The 27487-nt window shown below is 42.0% G+C and overlaps 2 protein-coding genes across 4 annotated transcripts in view; both read left to right on the top strand.

Annotated features, from left to right (window-relative positions):
• Positions 1-905: 905 nt before the first annotated feature.
• On the top strand, positions 906-4440 carry LOC106567434 (beta-2 adrenergic receptor). The gene is made up of 2 exons (XM_014136680.3): positions 906-1085; positions 2965-4440. Exon 2 carries the CDS (start codon positions 2968-2970, stop codon positions 4201-4203), a length of 1236 nt encoding a protein of 411 aa, XP_013992155.2. The 5' UTR covers positions 906-1085; positions 2965-2967; the 3' UTR covers positions 4204-4440.
• Positions 4441-19037: 14597 nt separating this feature from the next.
• Positions 19038-27487, top strand: part of LOC106567433 (actin-binding LIM protein 3) — a 136012-nt gene continuing 127562 nt past the window's right edge. The window contains exon 1 of one of the 3 annotated variants that reach the window (XM_014136675.3): positions 19038-19711. In XM_014136675.3, coding sequence (XP_013992150.1) covers positions 19699-19711 — 13 coding nt within the window. In that variant the 5' untranslated portion in view covers positions 19038-19698. The remainder of the gene's footprint in view (positions 19712-27487) is intronic. The other 2 variants (XR_014380112.1, XR_014380113.1) reach the window with 2 other exon arrangements.

Below are 27487 nucleotides of genomic sequence, written 5' to 3'. Positions count from 1 at the left end.
TTTAATTTACCGCAGGTGGACGCCAATCAAGTTGTAGAAACATCTCAAGGATAATCAATAGAAACAGGATGCACCTAAACTCAATTTGAAGTCTCATAGGAAAGAGTCTGAATACTTATGTAAATAAGGTATTTCAGTTTTATTATTTTTTAAATGTGCAAAATGTATTCAAACATGTTTTCGCAATGTCATTATGGGGTATTGTGTGTAGATTGATGGGGAAAAAAATATGTAATCAATTTAAGATTAAGGCTGTAACATAACAAAATGTGGAAAAAGTCAAGGGGTCTGAATACTTTCCGGATGTACTGGAAGTGAGATTGTACATAATAACCCAATCTATGCAGTCATGTTAATATTTAAGAGGGTCTAGTGTCTACAGTATGTCAATGGACTATGCCTAACGTCTCTTTTTCAGGTCAGAAAGTGTGAAAGCTATAAGAGGTCCAATTTAATTTCCATTGACATCACATTACACAGTTATGCTCTGCATGACAACCCTTTAGTCCAGTTTATAACTATGGGTTGTACATAATTGCTTGTTTGTTTATTGTGCTTGTCTCCAACAGAGCTTGTTGCAATACTAATTATGTTGCTATGTGAATGACCTTTTCCCTTTCAAAGTACATTTTTTTTAATGACATACAGCATTTGCTCTCAGAAACGTTATCACTATCGCATTGCCTTCAGTAGCTAGATTTTTCTGATAACATAGAACAAATATTACAAATACAAACAAATTTGCAATTTGACTTGTTTAAGTGAAAAAACGTCTTACTGTGCTAAAAGGCACTAATTCACTGCTCCTGTGGTCTGCTTGCCTGCTGATTGGCTGCTGCCAGAGTGTGATGTCATTCTTGCCTGCTATAAGGGCTATGACTAGATCAGGAGCTACATTCAGTAAGAGAGAGTGGTGTTTTAGAACACAGAGCAAGTGGGACTGTGAGTGTGTGACACAGCAAAAGAGGAAGGGAGAAGGCAGTCAGCCAAAAACATTTCTAATGAAGTACAAACGCATAATGGGAGCTACAACATAAAAAAGGAATACTTTTAGATTTTTGGGGAGACCAGGAGAACATTTGGAGGTGGGTAAATGGCTTTAAGATTAAATTATTTATTTATTTGTGTTTTTTGATTGAGCAAATGCATTAAGAATGAAGTTAGAATTTTCTTTATGATATTTTAAATACCATTGCCTCTAAGAGATCTTGGATGAAATAATTCAGAATTCATATCAAACTTAACTTATGCATCCTATCTTGACTTTATATACTTTACATATACAGTAGCCTATATACAGTGGCAAGAAAAATACCTGGATTTCTGCACAAATTGGTCATAAAATTTGATCTGATCTTCATCAGACTAACACAGTTTGCTTAAACTAATAACACACAAACAATTATACGTTTTCATGTCTTAATTGAACATACCGTGTAAACATTCATAGTGCAGGGTGGGAAAAGTATGTGAACCCTTGGATTTAATAACTGGTTGACCCTCCTTTGGCAGCAATAACCTCAACCAAATATCTTCTGTAGTTGCACAACCTGCACAACGGTCAGGAGAAATTTTGGATCATTCCTCTTTACAAAACTGTTTCAGTTCAGCAATATTCTTGGGATGTCTGGTGTGAATTGCTCTCTTTGAGGTCATGCCACAGCATCTCAATCGGGCTGAGGTCGGGACTCAGACTGGGCCACTCCAGTTGGGTGTATTTTCTTCTGTTGAAGCCATTCTGTTGTTGATTTACTTCTGTGTTTTGGGTCATTGTCCCGTTGCATCACTCAACATCTGTTGAGCTTCAATTGGCGGACAGATAGCCTAACATTCTCCTGCAAAATGTGTTGATAAACCTGGGAATCAATTTTTCCGTCAATGATAGCAAGCTATCCAGGCCCTGAGGCAGCAAAGCAGCCCCAAACAATGATGCTCCCTCCACCATACTTTACAGTTGGGATTTTGATGTTGGTGTGCTGTGCCTTTTTTCTCCACACATAGTGTTGTGTATTCCTTCCAAACAACTCAACTGTAGTTTCATCTGTCCACAGAATATTTTGCCAGTAGCGCTGTGGAACATCCAGGTGCACTTTTGCAAACTTCAGATGTGCAGCAATGTTTTTTTTGGACAGCAGTGGCTTCTTCTGTGGTGTCCTCCCATGAACACCATTCTTGTTAGTGTTTAACGTATCGTAGAATCGTCAACAGAGATGTTAGCATGTTCCAGATATTTCTGTAAGTCTTTAGCTGACACTCTAGGATTCTTCTTAACCTCATTGAGCATTCTGCGCTGTGCTCTTGCAGTCATCTTGCAGGACGGCCACTTCTAGGGGGAGTAGCAACAGTGCTGAACTTTCTCCATTTATAGACAATTTGTCTTACCGTGGACTGATGAACATCAAGGCTTTTAGAGATGCTTGTGTAACCCTTTCCAGCTTTATGCAAGTCAACAATTCTTAATCTTAGGTCTTCTGAGATTTCTTTTGTTCGAGGCATGGTTCACATCAGGCAATGCTTCTTGTGAATAGCAAACTCAAATTTTGTGAGGGTTTTTTATAGGTCAAGGCAGCTCGAACCAACATCTCCAATCTCGCCTCATTGATTGGACTCCAGGTTAGCTGACTCCTGACTCCAATTAGCTATTGGAGAAGTCATTAGCCTAGGGGTGCACATACTTTTTCCAACCTACAATGTGAATGTTTAAATGATGTATTCAATATAGACAAGAAAAATACAATAATTTGTGTGTTATTAGTTTAAGCACACTATGTTTGTTTATTGTTGTGACTTAGATGAAGATCAGATCAAATCTGATGACCAATTTGTGCAGAAATCCAGGTAATTCCAAAGGGTTCACATACTTTTTCTTGCCACTGTACGTATATTGATTATTCTTTGTTTTATGGGTCCTTTTGACAACACGTTTCTTATCTCCTGTGGTTTGTTTATTCAACTGGGCCATAGATCATGGAGAATGTGAGCACGCCTGCCGTGTTCAACCTATCGGATCTATCAGTGGAGATGAACTCGTCGTCTCACCAGTGGTCTTACTCGGAGTACAGCGATGCTGTGGCGGTGCTACTCGGCATCCTCATGGCCCTGCTAGTGATGGGCATCATCTTTGGCAACGTGCTGGTCATCACCGCCATCGTGCGCTTCCAGCGGCTGCAGACAGTCACCAACATGTTCATCACCTCTCTGGCCTGTGCTGACCTGGTCATGGGCCTGCTTGTGGTGCCCTTCGGCGCCTGCTACATCCTCCTCAACACCTGGCACTTTGGCAGCTTTCTCTGCGAGTTCTGGACGGCGGCGGATGTCTTGTGTGTGACGGCCAGCATCGAGACGCTGTGTGTGATCGCACTGGACCGCTACCTGGCCATCACATCGCCACTACGCTACCCGTCCCTGCTGACCAAACGCAAGGCATGCGTGGTGGTGGTGACGGTGTGGGGGGTGGCCGCCCTCATCTCCTTCCTGCCCATCCACATGAAGTGGTGGGTGTCTGATGAGCCCGAGGCGCTCAGCTGCCTGGAAGATGCCCACTGCTGTGACTTCAACACCAACGCTGCCTACGCCGTAGCCTCCTCCGTCGTCTCCTTCTACATCCCCCTGGCGGTCATGGCCTTTGTCTATGGACGCGTCTTCCAGGAGGCCAGGAAGCAGCTGGAGAAGATCCGTGGCAGTGAGGGGCGCTTCCACGCCCAGATGATCGACAACAACCAGGGGCAGGATGGTGGGGACGGGAGCGGAGGAGGAGGGGGGAATGGAAAGAGACCTAAGTTCTGTCTGAAGGAACACAAAGCCCTAAAGACGCTGGGAATCATCATGGGAACCTTTACCCTCTGCTGGCTGCCCTTCTTTGTGCTCAATGTGGTGGTGACCATCTGGAAGGTGGACAACATTAAAATACCTTTCAGGATATTGAACTGGATAGGATACGCCAACTCAGCGTTCAACCCCCTCATATACTGCAGGAGTCCTGAGTTCAGGTATGCCTTCCAGGAGATTCTGTGCCTGAGAGGGGCTGCTTTCCCCACCAATGGATACATATATAGGGGTCACAGCTTGCGCCTAAGCCCCAAGGACAAGCCAGGCAGTCTTTCACATAACGCTGGGACCGTGGAGCTGGGGATTGGCTCTCTGTCTAGTGTCACCAACATAAACGGGTATTGCCATAATCCTCCTCTTGCCTCCATTGTCTGAAGCGCAGGGTGTTACATTGAGACTTGTCTTTCTCGTTTAGTCAGACCCGGTATGCAGACACGGGATAGGAAATGACATGTGAATCTATTTCCATATTTAAATGCGTTACTATAAGAATATTATTCTAGTAATGTGTAGGTTAATAAATGTTTGTAATACTTTTCCTCTTAATATTGAACAAAGTCTGCAAAATACTTAGGAAGTCTATGGTTGGCGGATGTGATCATGTGTGTGTGGTTTGTGGACATGAGTATGTGCACATGTTATGTACTCTTGTGCTTACTCCTGTGTGCAAATGAACACCACGGTTCAGGTACTAAGTTCAAGTTTCAAGTTCAGTTGCACAAACATTTGTTATATTGTTCTAAGTTAAAACAAATTACCTCATCAGCATCATTTTCGATTCAGCTCCTTATCTTAGAGCTCCAAGAACAAATAATTATAGTCTGTTTGTATGTTGTATGAAAAATGAATAATGTCGTTAGTTGAACTGACTGTTCTTTCCTGGCAGCGGGCTGAATGAGATAGAAATGCCAGGGTAGGAGAGGTAGGAGAGAATTAACAGGCAAAACAAGAGATCAAATCAGGGTTAACAGTAATATCTGTGACCCCCACTAGCGGCTGTAGCCAGCCCTCTGTCTGTAACACATTCCATATTGATCTGGGTCTCTCCCAGAGCCAGCTCAGGGACTTCTGTCTGTGTGATTCTGAACACTTCCTCTGCCACGGCCCAGAAATCCAACTCTCTGATGAGGGACAGCAGGTGCACATAATCGCAGGCAGGCGCTATTACCAGCTACACCACACACGTTGCCCCATTCCTCCAACCACCCTTCAATACCTCAACCTTCACCTCCCCGCTCAATATCACCATTTAATAACTGAGGTTACAGACGCCTGTCCTGCCGCCTCTCAGACAGTGAATAAGGACACACAGACAGAGAAGTCTTTGAGGTGGACCTTACTTTTGTGACTCAATAACCCCTGCAAGCATAGTGTAGGTCAGAGCAGCAATACCTTAATGCTGGGTAGTGTGACCACCACTGTACGTCATTCTGATACCAATATCCAGCCAGTATACTTAGTCTGTAAAGCTATGTTTAGGGATTGCTTTCACACTCTACCGTGCTGGTTTTCTTTGTTAATGACTAGCGTGGATACTGAGAACTGTTGCTGATGTTATTGTGCTGCTCTCCGTTATTGTCGCTCTTGTTGTTGCTGTGAAGTTTCAGTGTTTACAGAGATTTCTGGACAAACTGTCTGATTGGGGATACAATTAAAGTGTACCATACATTTACACAATGTACTGACTAGCTAAAAGATAAGGAAATAAACCCCTAGACTATAGCTTCGTCAGAATCTGCACATATTCTTGTCTGAGGAAGATAAACTGTAAGATTGGAACTTCTACTTCCAGATGTTCTATATAGGTGCTCAGTATTTTATTTTTTATGTCATTTAGCAAACACTCTTTTTCAGAGCAATTTACAGAAGCAATTATAAGTGCCTTGCTCAAGGGCACATACATTTTTCACCTAGTCAGCTCAGGGATTTGAACCAGAAACCAGCTACTGGACCAATGCTTTTAACCGCTAGGCTATCTACTCCCACAGTAGTGATGAATGATGTAGGAGTCCGGGTGGATTTTGTCCAGGTGTTAATGAATAGAAACCTTGGTATCACATTCAGACTGTAATGAACTAGGTTAACGGTGTAGCACACAGTGTACTTGCACTACAACATATTCGTAGACTGTATCTCAGCATCATGTCAGCCAGCCAAGTGGAAAAAGTACATCTAAAATGTTCACTTGCTGTTAAATGTTCATAATTATTTAAAAAAATGTCTTAGTTTATAGGCCTATACTAAATCCTATTACTTTACAATTGTTTGGATAGCTATGTGTGTGTATGTGTCTGTCTGCATGTGCCTGTGCTAACTGTATGAGTATGACAGTGTTTAGACAATGTTTGGAGCTTTGAATTCACAGGAAAACACGAGGTACCGTGTGTGTTAACTCACTAACCCACCCCCTTTTTATGGACACAAGGACACCTTTGATGTATGTACTGTAAATGTGAATAATGCATTATCCTTACATTGCAAAATGTTACCATGAATGTACTGTCAACTTCAGTCACACACAAAAGTAGGAGAGACATGGTCTTAGATATTTACATATACCATTTTTTTCATTCCACTGCCAAATGAAATTACATTCTCAGTGAGTTATCTAAGGCAGAATATTTAACAGTGGGAATTTATGCTAAATATAATATTTGCTAGGAATATTAACATTTGATTTTGTGATCTGTGACTATTCATGTCTGACATGTGACATGTCTGATATTAAACCCATTTTTGTCTGTTACATTCAGACCCGGTTCTGTGTAAAGGGTGAGAACCTGTCCCCCTCTGGTAGTGCTGTTAACTACTCAGCAGACAGAAGGATCACTCACCACTATTTTGTATGACAGTCTGTTGCTAAGGCCAATGTCCAACATTATGGGACTGGACATTGTGTCTGGATTCCATGGACAACACAACATTGCACATGCCCACAGCTGTTTGCACATGTCCACAGCTGACCACAGATGTCCCTCTGCAGGGGTTAAAAAAATCTGTTCTGGGAAGGAGACTACAGAGATGTCATGCAAACAGCTGCGTCCATGTTAGACAGCAACACTGGACTGAAGAGCAGCTCCTCTTTTTCACAGATCATGACCTTTTCCACTGTGGGGTGGAATGGTGCCCCTGAGCACTGATCAAAGGAACTGAGTTTACATTTCTCAATCTCTGCTGGCCTGATATGAGTCACAATCTAATGCCCCTGAGCGGTTCCCGCACTGCAGGTTCCACACTGTAGCTATGCCATGTTGGTAAAATGGTCCAAAAAAAAGAGGAAAGTGTACAGTACAGTTTCAATTGCATGTACAGTATATTTCAGTCATGTCAAATTACTCTGCAAGTGTAACGTATTTCCAGCATTCTGTATTTGCTATTACCATTGTAAAGCTATGGCTTCTTTCTGCATTGTTGCACTTTATCCGTCCGTGGGTCTGCTGCTGCCAGCCAGTGTTGTGGTTACTGTATATCTTCTCATAAACAGAGGTGATTTATATGGTAACTGGAGAGACCTCTACTGCTGACCAAGAACAGAATCCGGAGGTGACATTTTGTGGTGACGACAGCATTTTCCATGCTGCTTGACGGTCACATGGTATTTAGGAAGTAATCCAGCACCAGTCACTATTACTCAAGGTAATTGTTCACAATTATTAAAGCTAGAATCCTTATTTAAAACAATAACAAATTGGTCACCTTGGCTGTGTTTTGGTTAAAAGCTGAGGGATGGGCATGGAGAAATGTAATCACTCTCAAAATGATAGACAGAACAATGGATGTAAGGACTGATCATCCATGATATCAATATTATAGTGATAACATTGATTTGAGGCTATACAGTGTTTGTTTATGTTATATTGTTTACAAACATTGGAGTAAAACAAGCTGGTATTTTGGGTTATAATAGGGTACGACAGTTGAACTAAGCTCATGAGGCACTTATAAGTTATATTCTTCAAGAATCAATGGGTTTATTTCATTAACATATAGGTCCAAAATGGATGTAGCAACTAAGGATTATAGCTTAAAGGGATACTTCTGGATTTTGGCAATGAGGCCCTTTATCTACTTCCCCAGAGTCAGATTAACTTGTTGACACAATTTTTATGTCTCCGCGTCCAATAAGTTAGCGGTAGTTTTGCGAGCCAATGCTAATTAGTGTTAGCGCAATAACTGGCGATACTGTACTAGCTTCTAGTTATTGCGCTAACGCTAGCTAGCAATTGCGTTCGTGCTAGTTAGCAACTTCATTTAAACTGCACGCATAGACATAAAAATGATCCACGAGTTCATCTGACTGGGGAAGTAGATAAAGGTTGAACTAATGTGACATCGTATTTTTATTTAATAAATTGTTTATTGTTCTTAAAAGGTAATATATACTTTTTGAAGTTGTATGAATCTGTTAGTATCTATTTTCAACAAATATATCTAGACATTCTCTAAAATACGCACACATACACACACTGACCCACACTGAAACACACAGACAAGTTATTTGTGTAAATGTCTTATTAGATCATTTCAGTGGGGCATCAGCCGGTAACCCAAAGACAATGAGGAAAGATTTCCTGGGTATTCTCTGGTCTGCTCTGTAGTAAACAGACCCTATCCAGCAAATATGCCCCACCTGTTGACAGATTGCCTCACTTTAATTCCCCAGAACAAAGCAACAAGCCCAGTGCTTAAACAGAGCCCTATGGGGCTGAACACTAGCAGGCAGGAATGTTGGCCAGGGTCATAGACCGGTAGCCACAATAGAGACCAGTGACACAGACCGATCTGACAGTGTCTGAGATATGGCCAAAGTCCAATGTTTTGTATTTCTCTGCTTTGACACTCTGCTCTGAGAGCTATGAGTTAATCATTTAGAGGTTTTTCAGGCCCTCAGATTCACATTCTTTGAAGAGAATGATGTTCACCATCTGTTTACATCATTGTCGGCCAGCTGTAGTGGACGCGCTGCACGGCATGTAGCCATAGACTCAATATGCTTTTTGAAATGTGCCACCATTTTGTCCTCCTGTGCTGTGCGTCATCATGTCCAGCTGCTTATATCCAGGTTACAGGTCATGCTGAGAAAAGGTCAGATAGTTGTACTATGTACTATAGTGTATATAGTACCAAATGTTAGTTAACAGATTATAAAATAGTGCTTTGCCAGACAGTGTTTTGAATTTTGAAGCCAAATCTCTGACACCAAGCCACTATAAATAAACTATTTAAGACTAACGAGATATTTAAACTTTTTTAAACATATAAAAACCATTTAAACCAAAAGACCTGCAACACATTTAAACCGGCTGAACTCACACATGCTTACAATTAATATCTGCCTTGCTGTGCTTGGCAACTGGTAGAAGGGTGAGAGAAAATGATAGCTTTATAGTATATTCATCATCAGAATTCTGGAATAGGAAGGGCTTAGTCGTAATGCACTGCTAACCGAGGAGTCTATTACATCTACCCAGTTTGGCCATCAAAATGTGCCTAAATTCCAATGATATGAGATCCTCCCTTCCAGGGTCAGAACATTTGCAGTTTTCAAGTTCATTTCCTGCAATTCTACACATTATGCCATTGGGTGGAGTGAAAATGTTATAGTTTTAAAGGTAATTTCCTCAAATTAGTCATATTTTCCCATTTATGGCATGTTCATATGATATCTGAGTGAGATTGACTAACAAAATCAATGCGGCCCCTGGAGGTCAGGGCCCTTGGGTCAGTAATTCGGGCCATGATTACTACAAGGTTTAAATAGCTGGCTACACTAACCTAGCAATCTAAAAAAAATATTAGCTGACATGGGCTAATTGATTTACTGTCATTGAGTGACATAACAAGAGGAAAGCTGCTGATGCACTACCAAATTTTGAAATTGCACCTTCCTTGTTTTGGTCGGGAGCTCCCTAGCGGTCGGGGGCCCTAGGCGCAGAGCATAGTCTGCTTATAAGCACTGCCCCCTCCCTTCTTTATCCTCTTTTGAAGATATTTTTACAGTATGTTCATTTAATCTGGGAGTCCACCTCATAGAGCTGAGCATAGAGCTGAGGTGTTCAGGGGAGAGAGGTGGGTGGTGTTGATACCTGGTGTCGCCTGTATCACATTACCCTGGTTGGGCTCAGGGAAGGTTTAGACTGAAGTGTGTAAATACACAGTCTCCCCAGGAGAACGGGTTCTCTCCAGATGGGCTAAGTGGACATTTATGCAGACAGAATCAGACTGAGGCTTTGCCGCTGATCGCCCATTTTTGTTCCATTTTACAGACAATGTAAATAATGAATGAGAGGTGTTGGATCACCTGTTGAATCCCAATGAGGCTCTTATTTAGTGATGAGGTTTTCAATAAAGCAAGAGATGCAATCATTTTTTGAGAGCTAATAAAGTTTCCATTTATAGGCTTATAGGCCAATCCAGTAGTCCAGCCTACATCAAAGGTGATTGTTGATTCCCCCATTCACTTGAAAAACATTTTGCACATGGAAAAGTTCCAAGTATACACTGAGTGTACAAAACATTAAGAACACCTACCTGCTCTTTCCATAACATGACATAGACTGACCAGGTGAGCAGGGTAAAAAAAACTGAGGAAGCTAAGCATCCCCCCCTCCCCACTGAAGTCCACAAAGCATATTGAATGTACAGTAACAGACCGTTACATGACCTACAGCATGGTCAAACAAGTTAATGTTGCCGACATTTTCGGGCCCACTAAACAACTATTGATTTAGAACCACAGAGAGTTACCGCAAGTTACAAAGAAAACAGGAGCTGCCTCCATAATTCCAGCAACATTTCAACATCATCAAATCGCCTCTGCTTAGTCTAATACAGTGACAACTAAAAGATACCAAAAACAATTGAGTCCAATCTACGTAAGCTAAATATGATGTGCCTGTCCATGGTTCTGATTTCTGTGTGCGTGTGTCTGTGTGCGTGTGTGTGTGTGTGTGTATGCATTTGTGCGTGCGTTCATGCAAGTAGAAAAACATTTTGTCTCACCCTACTTATTGAGAAACGCCAATTTCATCCTCCTCTCTTTCATCTTGTCGAAACGGTCTATGACTCCGTTATACAGTACACACTTACATTTTCTGTAGCCCTAGACTACCTAGCTAAAATGCTTGCTCACTAGCCTAACTTCCATTCATGGGCAACGTTAGCTAGTTAACATTAGCCTTCTACATCTAGCTACCAGGAGCATTCACAGATGTGCTCGCTCAGTTTAGCTCAACGCTGATTGGCAAATTTGTTATACTTTTTTTTGTCAAGGTAGGCCAGATGCTAGCTGGCTTCACTTGCCTTCTATGCTACGTGTGGCAACCATGTCATACTCTTTTGGACCAGACAGCATCAGATAGATGGCCTACACGTAGTGAGACAGAGGGGCGCTGTTTCGCTCACTCGGATGCTTACTCTTGTGAGATACATTCAGCCTTTTTGAAGGAAAAGGAAAAGGAAAAGGAAAATTGAAGGAACATTTTGAAACACAGAGAGACAAAAGATAAATTATTTGATTTAATCATATTTTTTATTGGTCCATTTTTGGGGGGGAAACTGGCTTCCCTTATCATCCATGAATACATGCCACTGCAGGAGAATCCATGTGAAAGCAATGATCCCTTATTTATGTCACCTGTTAAATCCACTTCAATCAGTGTATATGAGGAGGAGGAGACAGGTTAAAAAAATATTTTTAAGCCTTGAGACAACTGAGACATGGATTGTGTATGTGTACCATTCAGAGCGTGAATGGGCAAGACAAAATATTTAAGTGCCTTTGAAAGGGGTATGATAGTAGGTGCCAGACGCACCTGTTTGATTGTTTCAAGACCTGCAACGCTGCTGGGTTTTCACGCTCAACAATTTCCCATGGGTATCAAGAATGGTCTACCACCCAAAGGACATCCAGCGAACTTGACACAACTGTGGGAAGCACACGGTCCCGTGTGGCTCAGTTGGTAGAGTATGGTGTTTGCAACGCCAGGGTTGTGGGTTCGATTCCCCCGGGGGACCAGTACGAAGAAGAAAAAAAATGTATGAAATGTATGCATTCACTACTGTAAGTTGCTCTGGATAAGAGCGTCTCCTAAATGCCTAGAAATGTACACAAAAAAAGCATTGGAGCCGTCTCTGCTGGTCTTTGGCATTCATGCTCACTTATGTTCCCTCTTCTGGATCTTCCTGGTCTAATGTATGGAAGCGATGAGGAATGTAAAGGAGTATTACTTTTTCTACATATTTTACCTTGTTCTTTGTCATCAAATAAGGATTTATCCGTCATCTTAGGCAATTAAATGATATGATTCACTTTTCAGTACGGTATCTGTCTACATACAGTAACACTGGCAGTGTACAGTTCTCCATTTTTTGAATGTCTCTTTAAATTGCTCATTAGCAATGAGTTAGTTATCCTTGCTAAAAGCATTCGTGGAGACCTGAGTCATCCACACATGGGATTCTGCAGAGGCAGAGATGTCTAACATGTGAGGAGAGAGGGCCTTGAGGGCCTTGAGGTGTGTGTGAGTGTGTGTGTGTCATGGTGCCCACAAAGACTTTGGTCAATGACCAGATACCGATCTGGTAGATGAACACCATGTGAGACCCTCAAGATGTTGTGGTCCTTATATAACTACCTTTTACAATCTTGCAAGAAAAATGTTTGATTTTAGAATTCAGTTGTTCACTTAGCCTTGCCTTGTGATCAAGAAAAGCTTCAAGGCAAAAATAATCAAATTCTGTGATAGGTATCTGGATTTGCTGTGTTGTGATAGAAGCAGGAGCAGCCAAGTTCCCCAGTATGATTCTGGTTCTCAAACAGCAGGATTAAAGGTCATTCTCTGAGGTGGGGGCACCAGCAATGTGTCCTGTTAGCATTAATAAGTACAAAGTTAGCTTTTGGCAGCTTTGCTTGTCATCCCTCGCTTGGTCTTGGGTCACAAAGAAGACCAATGCTAACACAGTACTGTAGGAGCAACATGATGCTGCTTCTCCCATCCCATGTACAGTGCCGGCCAAATATATGCAGAAACATTTATTTTTTGTAGCCATCATTGAACTTGCTGCACCTTTCTACTGGAAGTTTGTCCCACTTTTCAGCAGCAAACTGCTCTATCTCTTCCATGTTTGAGGGGTGTCCTCCACCAACTGCTGTTTTCAGCACTCGCCATAGGTTTTGGAGTTGATTCAGATCTGGACTCTTGGCTGGCCAATCTCTTCTTGAACCATTCATTGTTGAACATTGCACTGGGTTGAACATTGCACTGGGTTGAACATTGCTCTGGATGGAACATTGTAAAACTATGTAAAGGTTGAACATTGCACTCCAAATCACCTTGATAATCTCCTGATTTCATAATGTCTTTCACATGTTCAAGGCCTCCAGTACCAGAGGCAGAAAAGCAACCCCACAGCATAATCAAACGTGCCCCATCTTTGATTGTAGGGAGGGTGTTATTTTCTTTGAATGTGTCGTTAAATGACAGAATCTCGCAGTATCCCTTTAACTACTAAAACTATGTAAATCTTCACCTGAATGCGAGTTTGGCTTTTACTCCTGAATGAATCATACCCCAAACACATGCTAACCAATGTACACATTACCAATAATAGCGGAGGTTAGCGTGTCTTGGGGGTATGATCTTTGACCCTCTGTAACTTTCTCACTCATCATTATTCACGACTCATTCAGGATTATCCATAATCATGGTAGCATCCACATTAATGTAGAAGTGTTTAGAAACATATTATATTCTTATTTACAATAAAAGTGACTCAGAAATGACACCTTACATTATTTAATGTTCATTTCTATTGGGCACAAAATCATCTGAAACACAACCCGCCACCATGGCACACTTTGTTCACAACATTCACATCCAGCAAACCGCTTGACCACACGACACCATACATGAAGATCTACATAGTTGAAGTACTTAACATACCTTGACGTGCCGGAGTCTGGTATGGTGGCTTAATCAAATCAAATGTTATTGGTCACATATTTAGGAGATGTTATTGCAGGTGTAGTGAAAAGCTTGTGTTCCTAGCTCCAACAGTGCAGTAGTATCTAACAAGTCACAACAATACACACAAATCTAAAAGTAAAAGAATGGAATTATGAAATATATAAATATTAGGACGAGCAATGTTGGAGTGGCATAGATTAAAATATGGTAGAATAGAACATATGAGAGGAGTAAAGCAGTATGTAAACATTATTAAAGTGACTAGTGTTCCATTATTAATTAAGCTCCTGACCATATATGCCTCCTGCTGACGGGGATTTGAACCCTCTGTCTATGACCCTACTGTCTGTCTCTCTCTCTCTTTACATTTCCTGCTGTACTGTCAAAAAAACATGAATTGTCTTTGTAAGCTCAAATGTATGATGCCTCTTGAGTTGGACATTAAATCAATACGTGTAAATTAAGCATGGACCAAGGTCTCCCCTCCTGTCATAGCACCCTGTCCCCTCCAACTGCTCTCCCCTCTGTCATCTACTGTCATCCATCTATCAGCTTTCAGGGAAGCTCACTGGGCTGCCCATGTGGTAACCATTGGTTACTGTGATGCTGTCATCCTCAGTGTCTTACTCAGTGGTATTCCCATCATAACGAAAGACTCCCACAGTTTCTGTGAAACTAAATCAATACAACCAATAAAAAAGAGGGTCCACTATGGAGAAATAAAAGAGCAAGTCTATAAGAAAAGAAGAGCGCAGCAATGAAGTTGATTTATGTGTTGCTTACGTTTTTACTCAGTGGCTTATTTGCTACTGCTGTTCAGTAGTTGGACAATAAAAGACCTCGCTTTAGTGTATGTCAACACTATTCCACATGGTACTTACTGTTAGAGGAACTGCTTATGTTTGACTATTGTTGCTCTGTGTTTATTATTTAGGGAGGAATAGACAGTGTGTGCATATATGTGTGTGTCTGTCTGTGAAGTATGTTTTGTGGACATACACGAATGATAGGCTTTCATTATGTGACGGTAAAAAAAAGGGTTGAGATTGTCACCAAATAGGACCAAAACGATGGCTTTAGAGCAGTGGTGTATTTCACAGTAGAACACAATGTTTTTTCTCACCTAATGTGCCTCCAATTAAATGAAGGGAACATTGCAGGAGCAAGACAGCAGTCCTAGTCTCCTCACTCAGTTACACACTGACTCACCTTCTCAAGACCCCACAACAACACACATTATATGATCTCCTTTGTCATACAGCTGGTTAAAAAAAACAGGCCTCACATCCTTTATGTAAAGACAACAATACAGTCACTCGACCCCGAGTAAGTTGGTATGAATGTATGAATGCAACACTGATTCACTGTTAGTCGGGAGATAGCACAGAAGAAAAAAAAATGTATGAAATTGTATGAAATGTATGCATTCACTACTGTAAGTCGCTCTGGATAAGAGTGTCTGCTAAATGACTAAATGTAAAATGTAATGTAATGTAATGTAGGTTTACTTTCATTTATACCCTTTGATAAAAAAAAACACATTTATGTTTTTCAGCCCTTATGGCCTTCACCAGAATGATACAAATATCTGTATCATATTCTGACATGAACCTGTGTTTTTTGGCTGAACCTCAACTTGCGTTGGTTGAAGCACAGTCTACCCACTTCCCAATTCACTGTTATGCGAATCACTGCCAGCAGCAGTATTCTGCTTATTCTTATGAGGGTCTTATACTCTACAACTAGAAGCTGCTGCTCACTGGAGTAATTCAACTCAGATATACGTCAGAGGGTCAGGTCATCTGATGAAAACAAATAGATCATTGATTACCTGTTAAGATTTGCCAAATAAATTACATTACTACCGGTTTCACAAACTGTATCTATTGAAATGACTATGTATTATAGTCAATTTGATTTCATTCACCTAGGAGTTATACAAAAATAGTGATATTGTATATTGTTTTGGTGAAAAGATGTAGCAAGTGTGCCTTCGACACGTCTCACATCTCTGTGTGTCTACCAGGCGAGCAGAGATGCATGTCGCCACCTGGGTGTCAGAAGGGGGGAAGAAGAAAAGTAGTTGGGTGTCATCCGCATAGCAATGATAGGAGAGACCATGTGAGTATATGACGAAGCCGAGTGACTTGGCATAAAGAGAAAAGAGAATAGGGCCTAGAACCGAGACCTGCGGGACACCAGTAGTGAGAGCATGTGGTGCAGACACAGATCCTCTCCATGCAACCTAGTAGGAGTGACCTGCCAGGTAGGATGCAATCCAGGAGTGTGCAGAGCCTGAGACGCTCAGCCCTGAGAGGGTGGAGAGGAGGATCTGATGGTTCACGGTGTAGAAATCAGCGGATAGATCTAGGAGGATGAGGACAGAGGAAAGAGCGTTAGTATTGGCAGATCGGAAACCTTCTGTGAAACTGGTTAGGGTCAAGAAGATTGTTCTGAGAGAGATAACGAGGGAGTTAGTCATAGACAGCACCCTCTAAGCGTTTTGAAAAGAAATGAAAGAAGGGATACTGGTCTGTAGTTTTTGATGTCAGAGGGGTCAAGTGTTTTTTTCTTGAAGTGGGGAGCAACTCTGGCCATCTTGACTTCAGAGGGGACACAGCCAGGGGTCAGGGATGAGTTGATCAGGGAAGTGAGGAATGGGAGAAGAGAGGAGGGGGTGGGGTCAAGTGGGCGGACGGAAATCATTAGTCGCAAGATTTCATATAGAGAAAGGGGATAAAAATATCAAGGCGTAGGTGAGTTACACTATATATACAAAAGTATGTGGACACCCCTTAAAATCTGTGGATTCGGCTATTTCAGCCACACCAGTTGCTGACAGGTGTATAAAATCGAGAACACAGTCATGCAATCTCCATAGACAAACATTTGCAGTAGAATAGCCTTACTGAAGCGCTCAGTGACTTTCAACGTGGCACCGTCGTAGGATGCCACCTTTCCAACAAGTCAGATGTAATTGCTGTTATTGTGAAGTGGAAACGTCTAGGAGCAACAACGGCTCAGCTGTGAAGTGGTAGGCTACACAAGCTCACAGAATGGGACCGGCGAGTGCTGAAGCGTGTAGCAGGTAAAAATCGTCTGTCCTTGGTTGCAACATTCACTACCGAGTTCCAAACAGCCTCTGGAAGCAACAACACCACAAGAACTGCTCGTTGGGAGCTTCATGAAGTGGGATTCTATGGCCGAGCAGCTGCACACAAGCCAAAGATCAACATGTGCAATGCCAAGCGTCGGCTGGAGTGGTGTAAAGCTTGCCGCCATTAGACTCTGGAGCAGTGCTAACGCGTTCTCTGGCGTGATGAATCACGCTTCACCATCTGGAAGCCAGACGGACGAATCTGGGTTTGGCGGATGCCAGAAGAATGTGTCCACATACTTTTGGCCACGTAATGTATGTGTGAGTGGGACCATTGGACTCAGTAGGCTAAGTGAATGAGGAGTGGATGTCGTCGACATTTTTTTCAAAGTGGTTGATAAAGTCGTCTTTATCAGGATTAAAGAGTGAGGAGAAGGTGGAGAAGAGTTTCAATGGGTTGGAGGCAGAGGCTTGACATTTAGAGTGATAGAAAGTGGCTTTAGCAGCAGATACAGAGGAAGAGAAGGTGGAGAGCAGGGAGTGAAAGGATGATAGGTTGAGTTTTCCTTCATTTCCGCTCAGCTGCCCCGCGCGCCCTGTTCTGTCAGCACGCAGTGGAGTCACTCACCCTCAGAGTGGGAGGAGAGGGCTGAGCCGACCAGGAGGAAAGGGGACAGTGAAAGTCAAAGGATGCGGAAAGGGAGGAGAGTAGGGTGGAAGAAGCAGAGTCAGAGTAGTGGGAGAGACAGATGCAAAGATTGCGATGGCACATGATCGTGTGGGTAGGAGACTAGGAATTCCACATGTGTTGTGCATGCAGGGTACACTAAATTAGACAGTTCAAACAGCAATGATTAAGTAGGCTAGTAGGTGGTGACAGCACTTAAATTGCCCAAACAAAACAATACCAACGGTAACTTATTGAATCAAAAAGGGATACTTAAGAATAATAATAATTTGTTACATTTGTAAAAGTGCTTTTCATTATACAGAATAATCTCAAAGTGCATAAACGTGCTACTCTTGTAGGAGTTGATATCCTTCCAAACTATTGTTGGTGCAGTTTTTATTAGCTTGACCTAAGACTCATCAATACTGCTCACACAGACAGTGTTGGGTCCATACCTTACATCAGACAATGTTTATTCCATGCCGTACAGCAGACAGTGATAAGTCGCATCCTAATTATCCACCCTTCTCCTAAAGTGTGCACTTGCACACTGCCAGTCATAGATTTAAAAACATTGAATTGCTGCAAGCAGTGGCTGGAGGGAGTTTTCACCATTGGTAAATCTATGACGGGAATTAAGGGCACACTTTGGGAAGAGGTTGGAGAATTGTGATGCAGTCTTGTACACTCCAGGCCAGTATTTGAGTTTCATCTTGATCAACACTGACCCCCTCTGGATGTAAAACCATCATGATTCAGTGTGTCCTCTACATTGAAGGTACTGCACACTCATCTTCAAATTGAAAGATGAGAGTGATTTCCCTTTAGCATTATTAATAGGGAGATCAACTAATGAAAGTGGATTGATTTGGAATTTGCCTATGACACTCACTTATTTTCTGTTACTGTTAGTGTTGATATGAGGCCTTGCAAGAGAACACTGTCCAGAGTTTGTGGGCATTGATGAGCAGGTATCTAAATTACCACTAGATGTCAGTAAATGCATAACAGAGCACACTGACGTCTCATAAATCAGGGGACGCAATCATTTGCAATGACTAGGCTATGATGATTAGGCTGTGTTGGTTATAATCCTTCCAGTCATACGGAAAGCCCAAGTCGTGCACATGATTCTTGAAATAATGAAAATAATAAAATAATTGTCAGACTAATGTACATTTACAAAATCGTGTAGTTCAGTAGCCACATTTATGACTAAAAGTAAAAAGAGAAGACGTTATTACAACAAACGTCTTATCTTTATAGTTCTGTTTTTAGTCACAAATATGGCTAGGAGTTTAAACCTGTATGTAACCTAAGGCTAAATCTAGGCTACATTAGCCTCTGTATTTACTGGTTCTGAGAATAGAAAACGAAAAACATGTACAATTGTTTTAACACAGACTAATTCCGTTGTTTCTATGTCATGTGCTCACTCACATGTAGGCCAACTGCCAATGAAACCGAGCCTGCCCCGTGTTCCTCTCAAAGTGAGTTGTTGAGTAAAAAGCATGTGCGAACACTGTTCGGCGCTCGCGTGCCGTGTCACTGCTGTTCATACCGCCACCGCGCTCAGATCCACTCGAGCTCTCTCATCGCAAAAGCTTCCCCTCTTTACCAAAGCGCGTTGACACCAACGATGTTCAAGTAGGCTGCCCTCAAAAGCGCAGCCTCTCTACTGTATTCCCCGGAAGAAAGGATGCGGTAAGGGTGGAACAAGACGGAGCAGCTCTGTAGTAAGGCATCTGCACAACAATTTCAATCCGGATTTAGTGAAATTCTCAACCAATTAGCAGTCTTTACCAGAGCTCTGTTTGTAATCTGCTTCTCAACACACCCCGTCGTTCCAATCAGGTTTCACAGGTTTATTATTCACCCTGCAGCGAGGACAGACACTCTGGACAGGACAGAGCTGAGCAGAGGCTGAGGAGTTTGGAGCTGCCCTAAGCTGATACAAAATACATATTTCAGCCTTGCTCTAAAGTGTTTTGTTCCTCTACGGTTGAATTTGAAAGGACATTCTTAGTTTTATCTTCTACCTTCTACACAGCAGGAAATGGTGCATATGACAACTGTATGTATACAGTAACCTAATAATAGTTTGGGGATATCACTTTTCGAATGCCAGCTCCGCCATGAACAAAAATGGTAAGTAACCTACTACTATACTGTTATACTGTGTAGTACTGTTTGTTACACCTTTGTAAACAAGGTGAGAGAGGTTTTGAACCGTTATTCTGGTCAAGGAAACTTAACTTGCTAAACCTCTATTTAGTTGACTGCTTTTGCAGTATTTACTGTGGCAATTAATGCCTTACTACTGTATAGGGCTCAGTTGTGCTATAGCCTAGTGAGGGGTAGTGGTGGGGGTATGGAATTGTATTGTATTGGTAATGCTCATTACAAAAACACCTACACACATTCTAAATTGCCATCACATGCTTGCAGTCGACTACATCATAACCCCCCCCCCTCACTCTCTCTACCTAACACACATGCACACACATAATTGTTTATTTCAATATTTCCCATAATAATACTCAGGTTGTATTGTCTCAGAGTGCTGCTGTGTGCTGGACCATGGGGTGGGTGGGGTGGGGCAAGGTGTAACCTGCCCCACTATCTGTGCGTTAGAGATGTCTCTAAGGCCCAGGAATCTCCGGGTTCAAACTCTGCAAGCATTATAATACGTTTGTTTAGTGTTATTACGATACCGGAATTTTTACTTTGATACCTATAACAGGTTTAGTATCATGATACCGAAACGATACTAAATACCAAAACGATACTCGATACAGAAACGATACCACAGCAAAAAAAAAGCGTATTAGCTTAAATCCCAGAATAACCACTGGGCATTATTTTATTAAACATTGAACAATGTCACGAACCGGCTCAACGCGCGTAACAAACAAGGAGACAACGTGGAGATAGGGAATAAAAAATATATATTTATTTACCTAAAGTAAACTAAATAGAATTAACAATGGTGTGTGTAGTCAGTAATCAGTAGTGTAAGTGAGTGGTTGCATGCATAAATGTGATAATGAGGGGTGTTGAAAGGTGCCAACGCAAACAACCAAAAACAGCCAGAAAAATGCCACAACCAAAATCTGTGTCTGCATGGAGAGTCTCCTCAATGAATGGGGAAGAGGTGCATTTATCCTGGGACACACCCGAGCCCAGGTGTGTCCCATTTCACTGATGACTCTCCCGGCTCCGCCCACCGACATCCTATTAAGGAAAACAAGAGCAAAGAGAAAGAATTTGGCAGACAGAGTGGGAGGGTCGTCACAACAATATGTTGATAACTGGTACAACTAAAATAGAAAATAGAACACCATATTAAATAACAGAAGAATATCTTCAATTTCCCACATGCAAAACTATATCTGAGACTCACAGCATACAACAATATTTTACAATTACATCTAAACTGTTTTCAAATGGAATTTGATACATATCAGGGTTAATTTGTTCATCTATCTGCGTAATATTGGTTCAAATGACATTATGATTCATTATTCATTACAACTAAGTCATTTATAGTATTAAATTAATAGCTTAGTTCTAAATTGACATAATAACACTTTGAAGCTAATTTCCGAAGCTTCTATATTGCAATAGTCTACACACTAAGTTTGCTAATCGTTTCTTCAACCTCAGGAGGCTGAAGAAGGGCACTGCCCGTTCTGTGGGTAAGCGAATGCTCCTACCGCTGTCTCTGGTTGGTTGTGGGGTTTGTTTGCGAACTCGTTTTAGCTCACAACAAGCGTTTAGCATGGCAAATGCTAGACAGAAAAAATGCTGCAAAGCTCAATGTGGAAGAGGAATACATATCAAGCACTACTGTACACTCCATGAACTACTCAATGAACACAAATAGTTTTATCAAGATCTAATAGATCTTCAGGAAAATAACTTTTAGTCCTTCCTGCAAATCTTTATGGATTCTACCAACAAAAGGGTTGATGGGCTGTTTAAGGATGTAATGGGATTTAAACACAGTTTGGAATTTATGCAGTCGGAGGTGGAGGAGTTAAAGGGTGCGAATGTCACCAGCCAGACTGCATTCAAAACCATGTCTGAGGATTTCTCAATTTTCCAAACAACACTTGACAAACACTCTTCCAAAGGAGACTACCTCGAAAACCAATCGAGGCACAATAACATTTTAATCAATGGAATTGAGGACGTGAAGACTGAAATTTGGCATGACACAGAAGTCAAGGCCAAGAAACTCCTGGCAGATCAACTCATACTGGACCCTAAACTCATTGAGATGGAGAGGAAAGGGCGCACAGGAATATCACTTTCTACCCCGATGGACAGCCCAAATCTATAATGTTGAAACTGCTCAGGTTCAAAGACAAGGAGGAGATTCTCAGGAGAGCCAAGTGCCTGAAGGGAACCAACATATTCATCAATGAAGACTTCTCTGAAAAGGTACGCCTCAAAAGAAAGGAACTACTGCCACGATTAATTGAAGATAAAAATAGGCAACATCACATACCTGAAGTATGATCAGCTGGTAGTATTAACCCCCCCGTTCAGAGGACAAATAGATCTTTAGATTTTTCACAGCTTTTCTGCTACATATACATACATTTTACATACACATTTTGCATACACATTTTACATACATGGGCCTTTTATACACTGCTCCAAAAAATAAAGGGAACACTTAAACAACACAATGTAACTCCAAGTCAATCACACTTCTGTGAAATCAAACTGTCCACTTAGGAAGCAACACTGATTGACAATAAATTTCACATGCTGTTGTGCAAATGGAATAGACAACAGGTGGAAATTATAGGCAATTAGCAAGACACCCCCAATAAAGGAGTGGTTGTGCAGGTGGGGACCACAGACCACTTCTCAGTTCCTATGCTTCCTGGCTGATGTTTTGGTCACTTTTGAATGCTGGCGGTGCTTTCACTCTAGTGGTAGCATGAGACGGAGTCTACAACCCACACAAGTGGCTTAGGTAGTGCAGCTCATCCAGGATGGCACATCAATGCGAGCTGTGGCAAGAAGGTTTGCTGTGTCTGTCAGCGTAGTGTCCAGAGCATGGAGGCGCTACCAGGAGACAGGCCAGTACATCAGGAGACGTGGAGGAGGCCGTAGGAGGGCAACAACCCAGCAGCAGGACTGCTACCTCCGCCTTTGTGCAAGGAGGAGCAGGAGAAGCACTGCCAGAGCCCTGCAAAATGACCTCCAGCAGGCCACAAATGTGCATGTGTCTGCTCAAACGGTCAGAAACAGTCTCCATGAGGGTGGTATGAGGGCCCGACGTCCACAGGTGGGGGTTGTGCTTACAGCCCAACACAGTGCAGGACGTTTGGCATTTGCCAGAGAACACCAAGATTGGCAAATTCGCCACTGGCGCCCTGTGCTCTTCACAGATGAAAGCAGGTTCACACTGAGCACATGTGACAGACGTGACAGAGTCTGGAGACGCCGTGGAGAACATTCTGCTGCCTGCAACATCCTCCAGCATGACCGGTTTGGCTGTGGGTCAGTCAGGGTGTGGGGTGGCATTTCTTTGGGGGGCCGCACAGCCCTCCATGTGCTCGCCAGAGGTAGCCTGACTGCCATTAGGTACCGAGATGAGATCCTCAGACCCCTTGTGAGACCATATGCTGGTGCGGTTGGCCCTGGGTTCCTCCTAATGCAAGACAATGCTAGACCTCATGTGGCTGGAGTGTGTCAGCAGTTCCTGCAAGAGGAAGGCATTGATGCTATGGACTGGCCCGCCCGTTCCCCAGACCTGAATCCAATTGAGCACATCTGGGACATCATGTCTCGCTCCATCCACCAACGCCACGTTGCACCACAGACTGTCCAGGAGTTGGCGGATGCTTTAGTCCAGGTCTGGGAGGAGATCCCTCAGGAGACCATCCGCCACCTCATCAGGAGCATGCCCAGGCGTTGAAGGGAGGTCATACAGGCACGTGGAGGCCACACACACTACAGAGCCTCATTTTGACTTGTTTTAAGGACATTACATCAAAGTTGGATCAGCCTGTAGTGTGTTTTTCCACTTTCATTTTGAGTGTGACTCCAAATCCAGACCTCCATGGGTTGATAAATTGGATTTCCATTGATTATTTTTGTGTGATTTTGTTGTCAGCACATTCAACTATGTAAAGAAAAAAGTATTTAATAAGATTATTTCTTTCATTCAGATCTAGAATGTGTTGTTTAAGTGTTCCCTTTATTTTTGAGCAGCATATAAAGCAATCACATAACAATAATACATTACCAAACATAAGCTCTTTAATCCCACCTCTCAGCCACTCTCAGCCCATCCCACCTATCACCATAGACCACCCTTGTTTGGTTTCCATGTGTCATATATTTTTCAATTGTGCTGTGAAGTTTTACATACAGTCGTAGCCAAAAGTTTGGAGAATGACACAAATATTATTTTCCACAAAGTTTGCTGCTTCAGTGTCTTTAGATATTTTTGTCAGATGTTACTATGGAATACTGAAGTATAATTACAGGCATTTCATAAGCGTCAAAGGCTTTTATTGACAATTACATGAAGTTGATGCAAAGAGTCAATATTTGAAGTGTTGACCCTTCTTTTTCAAGACCTCTGCAATCCGCCCTGGCATGCTGTCAATTAACTTCTGGGCCACATCCTGACTGATGGCAGCCCATTCTTGCATAATCAATGCTTGGAGTTTGTCAGAATTTGTGGGTTTTTGTTTGTCTACCTGCCTCTTGAGGTTTGACCACAAATTCTCAATGGGATTAAGGTCTGGGGAGTTTTCCTGGCCAAGGACCCAAAATATCAATGTTTTGTTCCCCGAACCACTTAGTTATCACTTTTGCCTTATGGCAAGGTGCTCCATCATGCTGGAAAAGGCATTGTTCGTAACCAAACTGTTCCTGGATGGTTGGGTGAAGTTGCTCTCGGAGGATGTGTTGGTACCATTCTTTATTCATGGCTGTGTTCTTAGGCAAAATTGTGAGTGAGCCCACTCCCTTGGCTGAGAAGCAACCCCACACATGAATGGTCTCAGGATGCTTTACTGTTGGTATGACACAGGACTGATGGTAGCGCTCACCTTGTCTTCTCTGGACAAGCTTTTTTTCCAGATGCCCCAAACAAACGGAAAGGGGATTCATCAGAGACAATGACTTTACCCCAGTCCTCAGCAGTCCAATCCCTGTACCTTTTGCAGAATATCAGTCTGTCCCTGATGTTTTTCCTAGAGAAAATCGTCCCACCTACGCAACAGCCAGTGTAATCCCGTGGCGCAATTTTCAAATACCTTAGGAATGCTATTACTTCAATTTCTCAAACATATGACTATTTTACACCATTTTAAAGACAAGACTCTCGTTAATCTAACCACACTGTCCGATTTCAAAAAGGCTTTACAACGAAAGCAAAACATTAGATTATGTCAGCAGAGTACCCAGCCAGAAATAATCAGACACCCATTTTTCAAGCTAGCATATAATGTCACAAAAACCCAGAAGACAGCTAAATGCAGCACTAACCTTTGATGATCTTCGTCAGATGACACACCTAGGACATTATGTTATACAATACATGCATGTTTTGTTCAATCAAGTTCATATTTATATCAAAAACCAGTTTTTTACATTAGCATGTGACGTTCAGAACTAGCATACCCCCCGCAAACCTCCGGTGAATTTACTAAATTACTCACGATAAACGTTCACAAAAAGCATAACAATTATTTTAAGAATTATAGATACAGAACTCCTCTATGCACTCGATATGTCTGATTTTAAAATAGCTTTTCGGTGAAAGCACATTTTGCAATATTCTCAGTAGATAGCCCAGCCATCACGGCTAGCTATTTAGACACCCACCAAGTTTAGCCCTGACCAAAGTCAGATTTACTATTACAAAAGTTTGATTACCTTTGATGTTCTTCGTCAGAATGCACTCCCAGGACTGCTACTTCAATAACAAATGTTGGTTTGGTCCAAAATAATCCATCGTTATATCCAAATAGCGGCGTTTTGTTTGTGCGTTCAAGACACTATCCGAAGTGTAAATAAGGGTCACGAGCATGGCGCAATTCGTGACAAAAAATGTCTAAATATTCCATTACCGTACTTCGAAGCATGTCAACCGCTGTTTAAAATCCATTTTTATGCCATTTTTCTTGTAAAAAAGCGATAATATTCCAACCGGGAATCTGCGTTTAGGTAAACAGAGGAAAGAAAACAAAGCATTCGGTCGACGCGGGCACGCGCCTGAGTCTCACAGTACTGTAACCAGCCACTACCCAAACGCGCTACTTTTTTTCAGCCAGAGCCTGCAAAGCCACGATTCAGCTTTTTGCCGCCTTCTGAGAGCCTATGGGAGCCGTAGGAAGTGTCACGTTATAGCAGAGATCCTCAGTCTTCAATAAACAGAGGCAAGAAGAACGACACCTTGTCAGACAGGCCACTTCCTGCATGAAATCTTCTCAGGTTTTTGCCTGCCATATGAGTTCTGTTATACTCACAGACACCATTCAAACAGTTTTAGAAACTTTAGGGTGTTTTCTATTCAAAGCCAATAATTATATGCATATTCTAGTTACTGGGCAGGAGTAGTAACCAGATTAAATCGGGTACGTTTTTTATCCAGCCGTGTCAATACTGCCCCCTAGCCCTAACAGGTTAAAATAACATCAAATTGATCAGAAATACAGTGTAGACATTGTTAATGTCGTAAATGACTATTTTAGCTGGAAACAACTGTTTTTTTAAATGGAATATCTACATAGGTGTACAGAGGCCCATTATCAGCAACCATCACTCCTGTGTTCCAATGGCACGTTGTGTTAGCTAATCCAAGTTGATCATTTTAAAAGGCTAATTGATCATTAGAAAACCATTTTACAATAATGTTAGCACAGCTGAAAAATGTTGTTCTGATTAAAGAAGCAATAAAACTGGCCTTCTTTTGACTAGTTGAGTATCTGGAGCATCAGCATTTGTGGATTCGATTACAGGCTCAAAATGGCTAGACACAAATACATTTCTTCTGAAACTTGTCAGTCTATTCTTGTTCTGGCAAATGAAGGCTGTTCCATGTGAGATATTGCCAAGAAACTGAACATCTTTGTAACGATCGTCTGGAAGAGGGGACCAAGATGCAGCGTGGTGAGTGTTCATATTGAATTTTAATAATACAAAAAACTTGAACATAAGACACAAACGAACGCCAACAGTTCTGTCTGTGCAAACCACACAACAGAAACAACTACCCACAAAACCCCAAAGGAAAACAGGCTGCCTAAGTATGATTCCTAATCAGAGACAACGATAGACAGCTGCCTCTGATTAGGAACCCTACTCGGCCCAAAACAAAGAAATACAAAAACATAGAAAAAGGAACATAGAACGCCCACCCAATGTAACACCCTGGCCTAACCAAAATAAAGAACAAAAAACCCCTCTCTATGGCCAGGGCGTTACAATCTTGTACAACGCTGTGTACTACTCCCTTCACAGAACAGCACAAACTGACTCTAACCAGAATAGAAAGAGGAATGGGAGGCCCCGGTGCACAACTGAGCAAGAGGACAAGTACATTAGAGTGTCTAGTTTGAGAAACAGACGCATCAAAAGTCCTCAACTGGCAGCTTCATTAAATATTACCCGTAAAACACCAGTCTCAACGTCAACAGTGAAGAGGCGACTCTGGGATGCTGGCCTTTTAGGCAGAGTTGCAAAGAAAAAGCCATATCTCTGACTGGCCAATAAAAAGAAAAGATTAAGATAGGTAAAAGAACACAGACACTGGACAGAGGAAGATTTGAAAAAAGTGTTATGGACAGACGAATCTAAGTTTGAGGTGTTCGGATCACAAAGAAGAACATTCGTGAGACGCAGAAAAAATGAAAGATGCTGGAGGAGTGCTTGATGCCATCTGTCAAG

This window comes from Salmo salar, chromosome 13, assembly GCF_965601325.2.
Source record: "Salmo salar chromosome 13, fSalSal1, whole genome shotgun sequence".
NCBI lineage: Eukaryota > Metazoa > Chordata > Actinopteri > Salmoniformes > Salmonidae > Salmo > Salmo salar.
Note: the sequence above shows the minus strand (reverse complement) of the source record. Positions and strands in the feature narration are given on the sequence as shown.

What these genes read in the sequence shown, in the direction of transcription:
- LOC106567434 (XM_014136680.3), top strand. Translation starts at nt 2,968, where the DNA reads ATGGAGAATGTGAGCACGCCTGCCGTGTTCAACCTATCGGATCTATCA.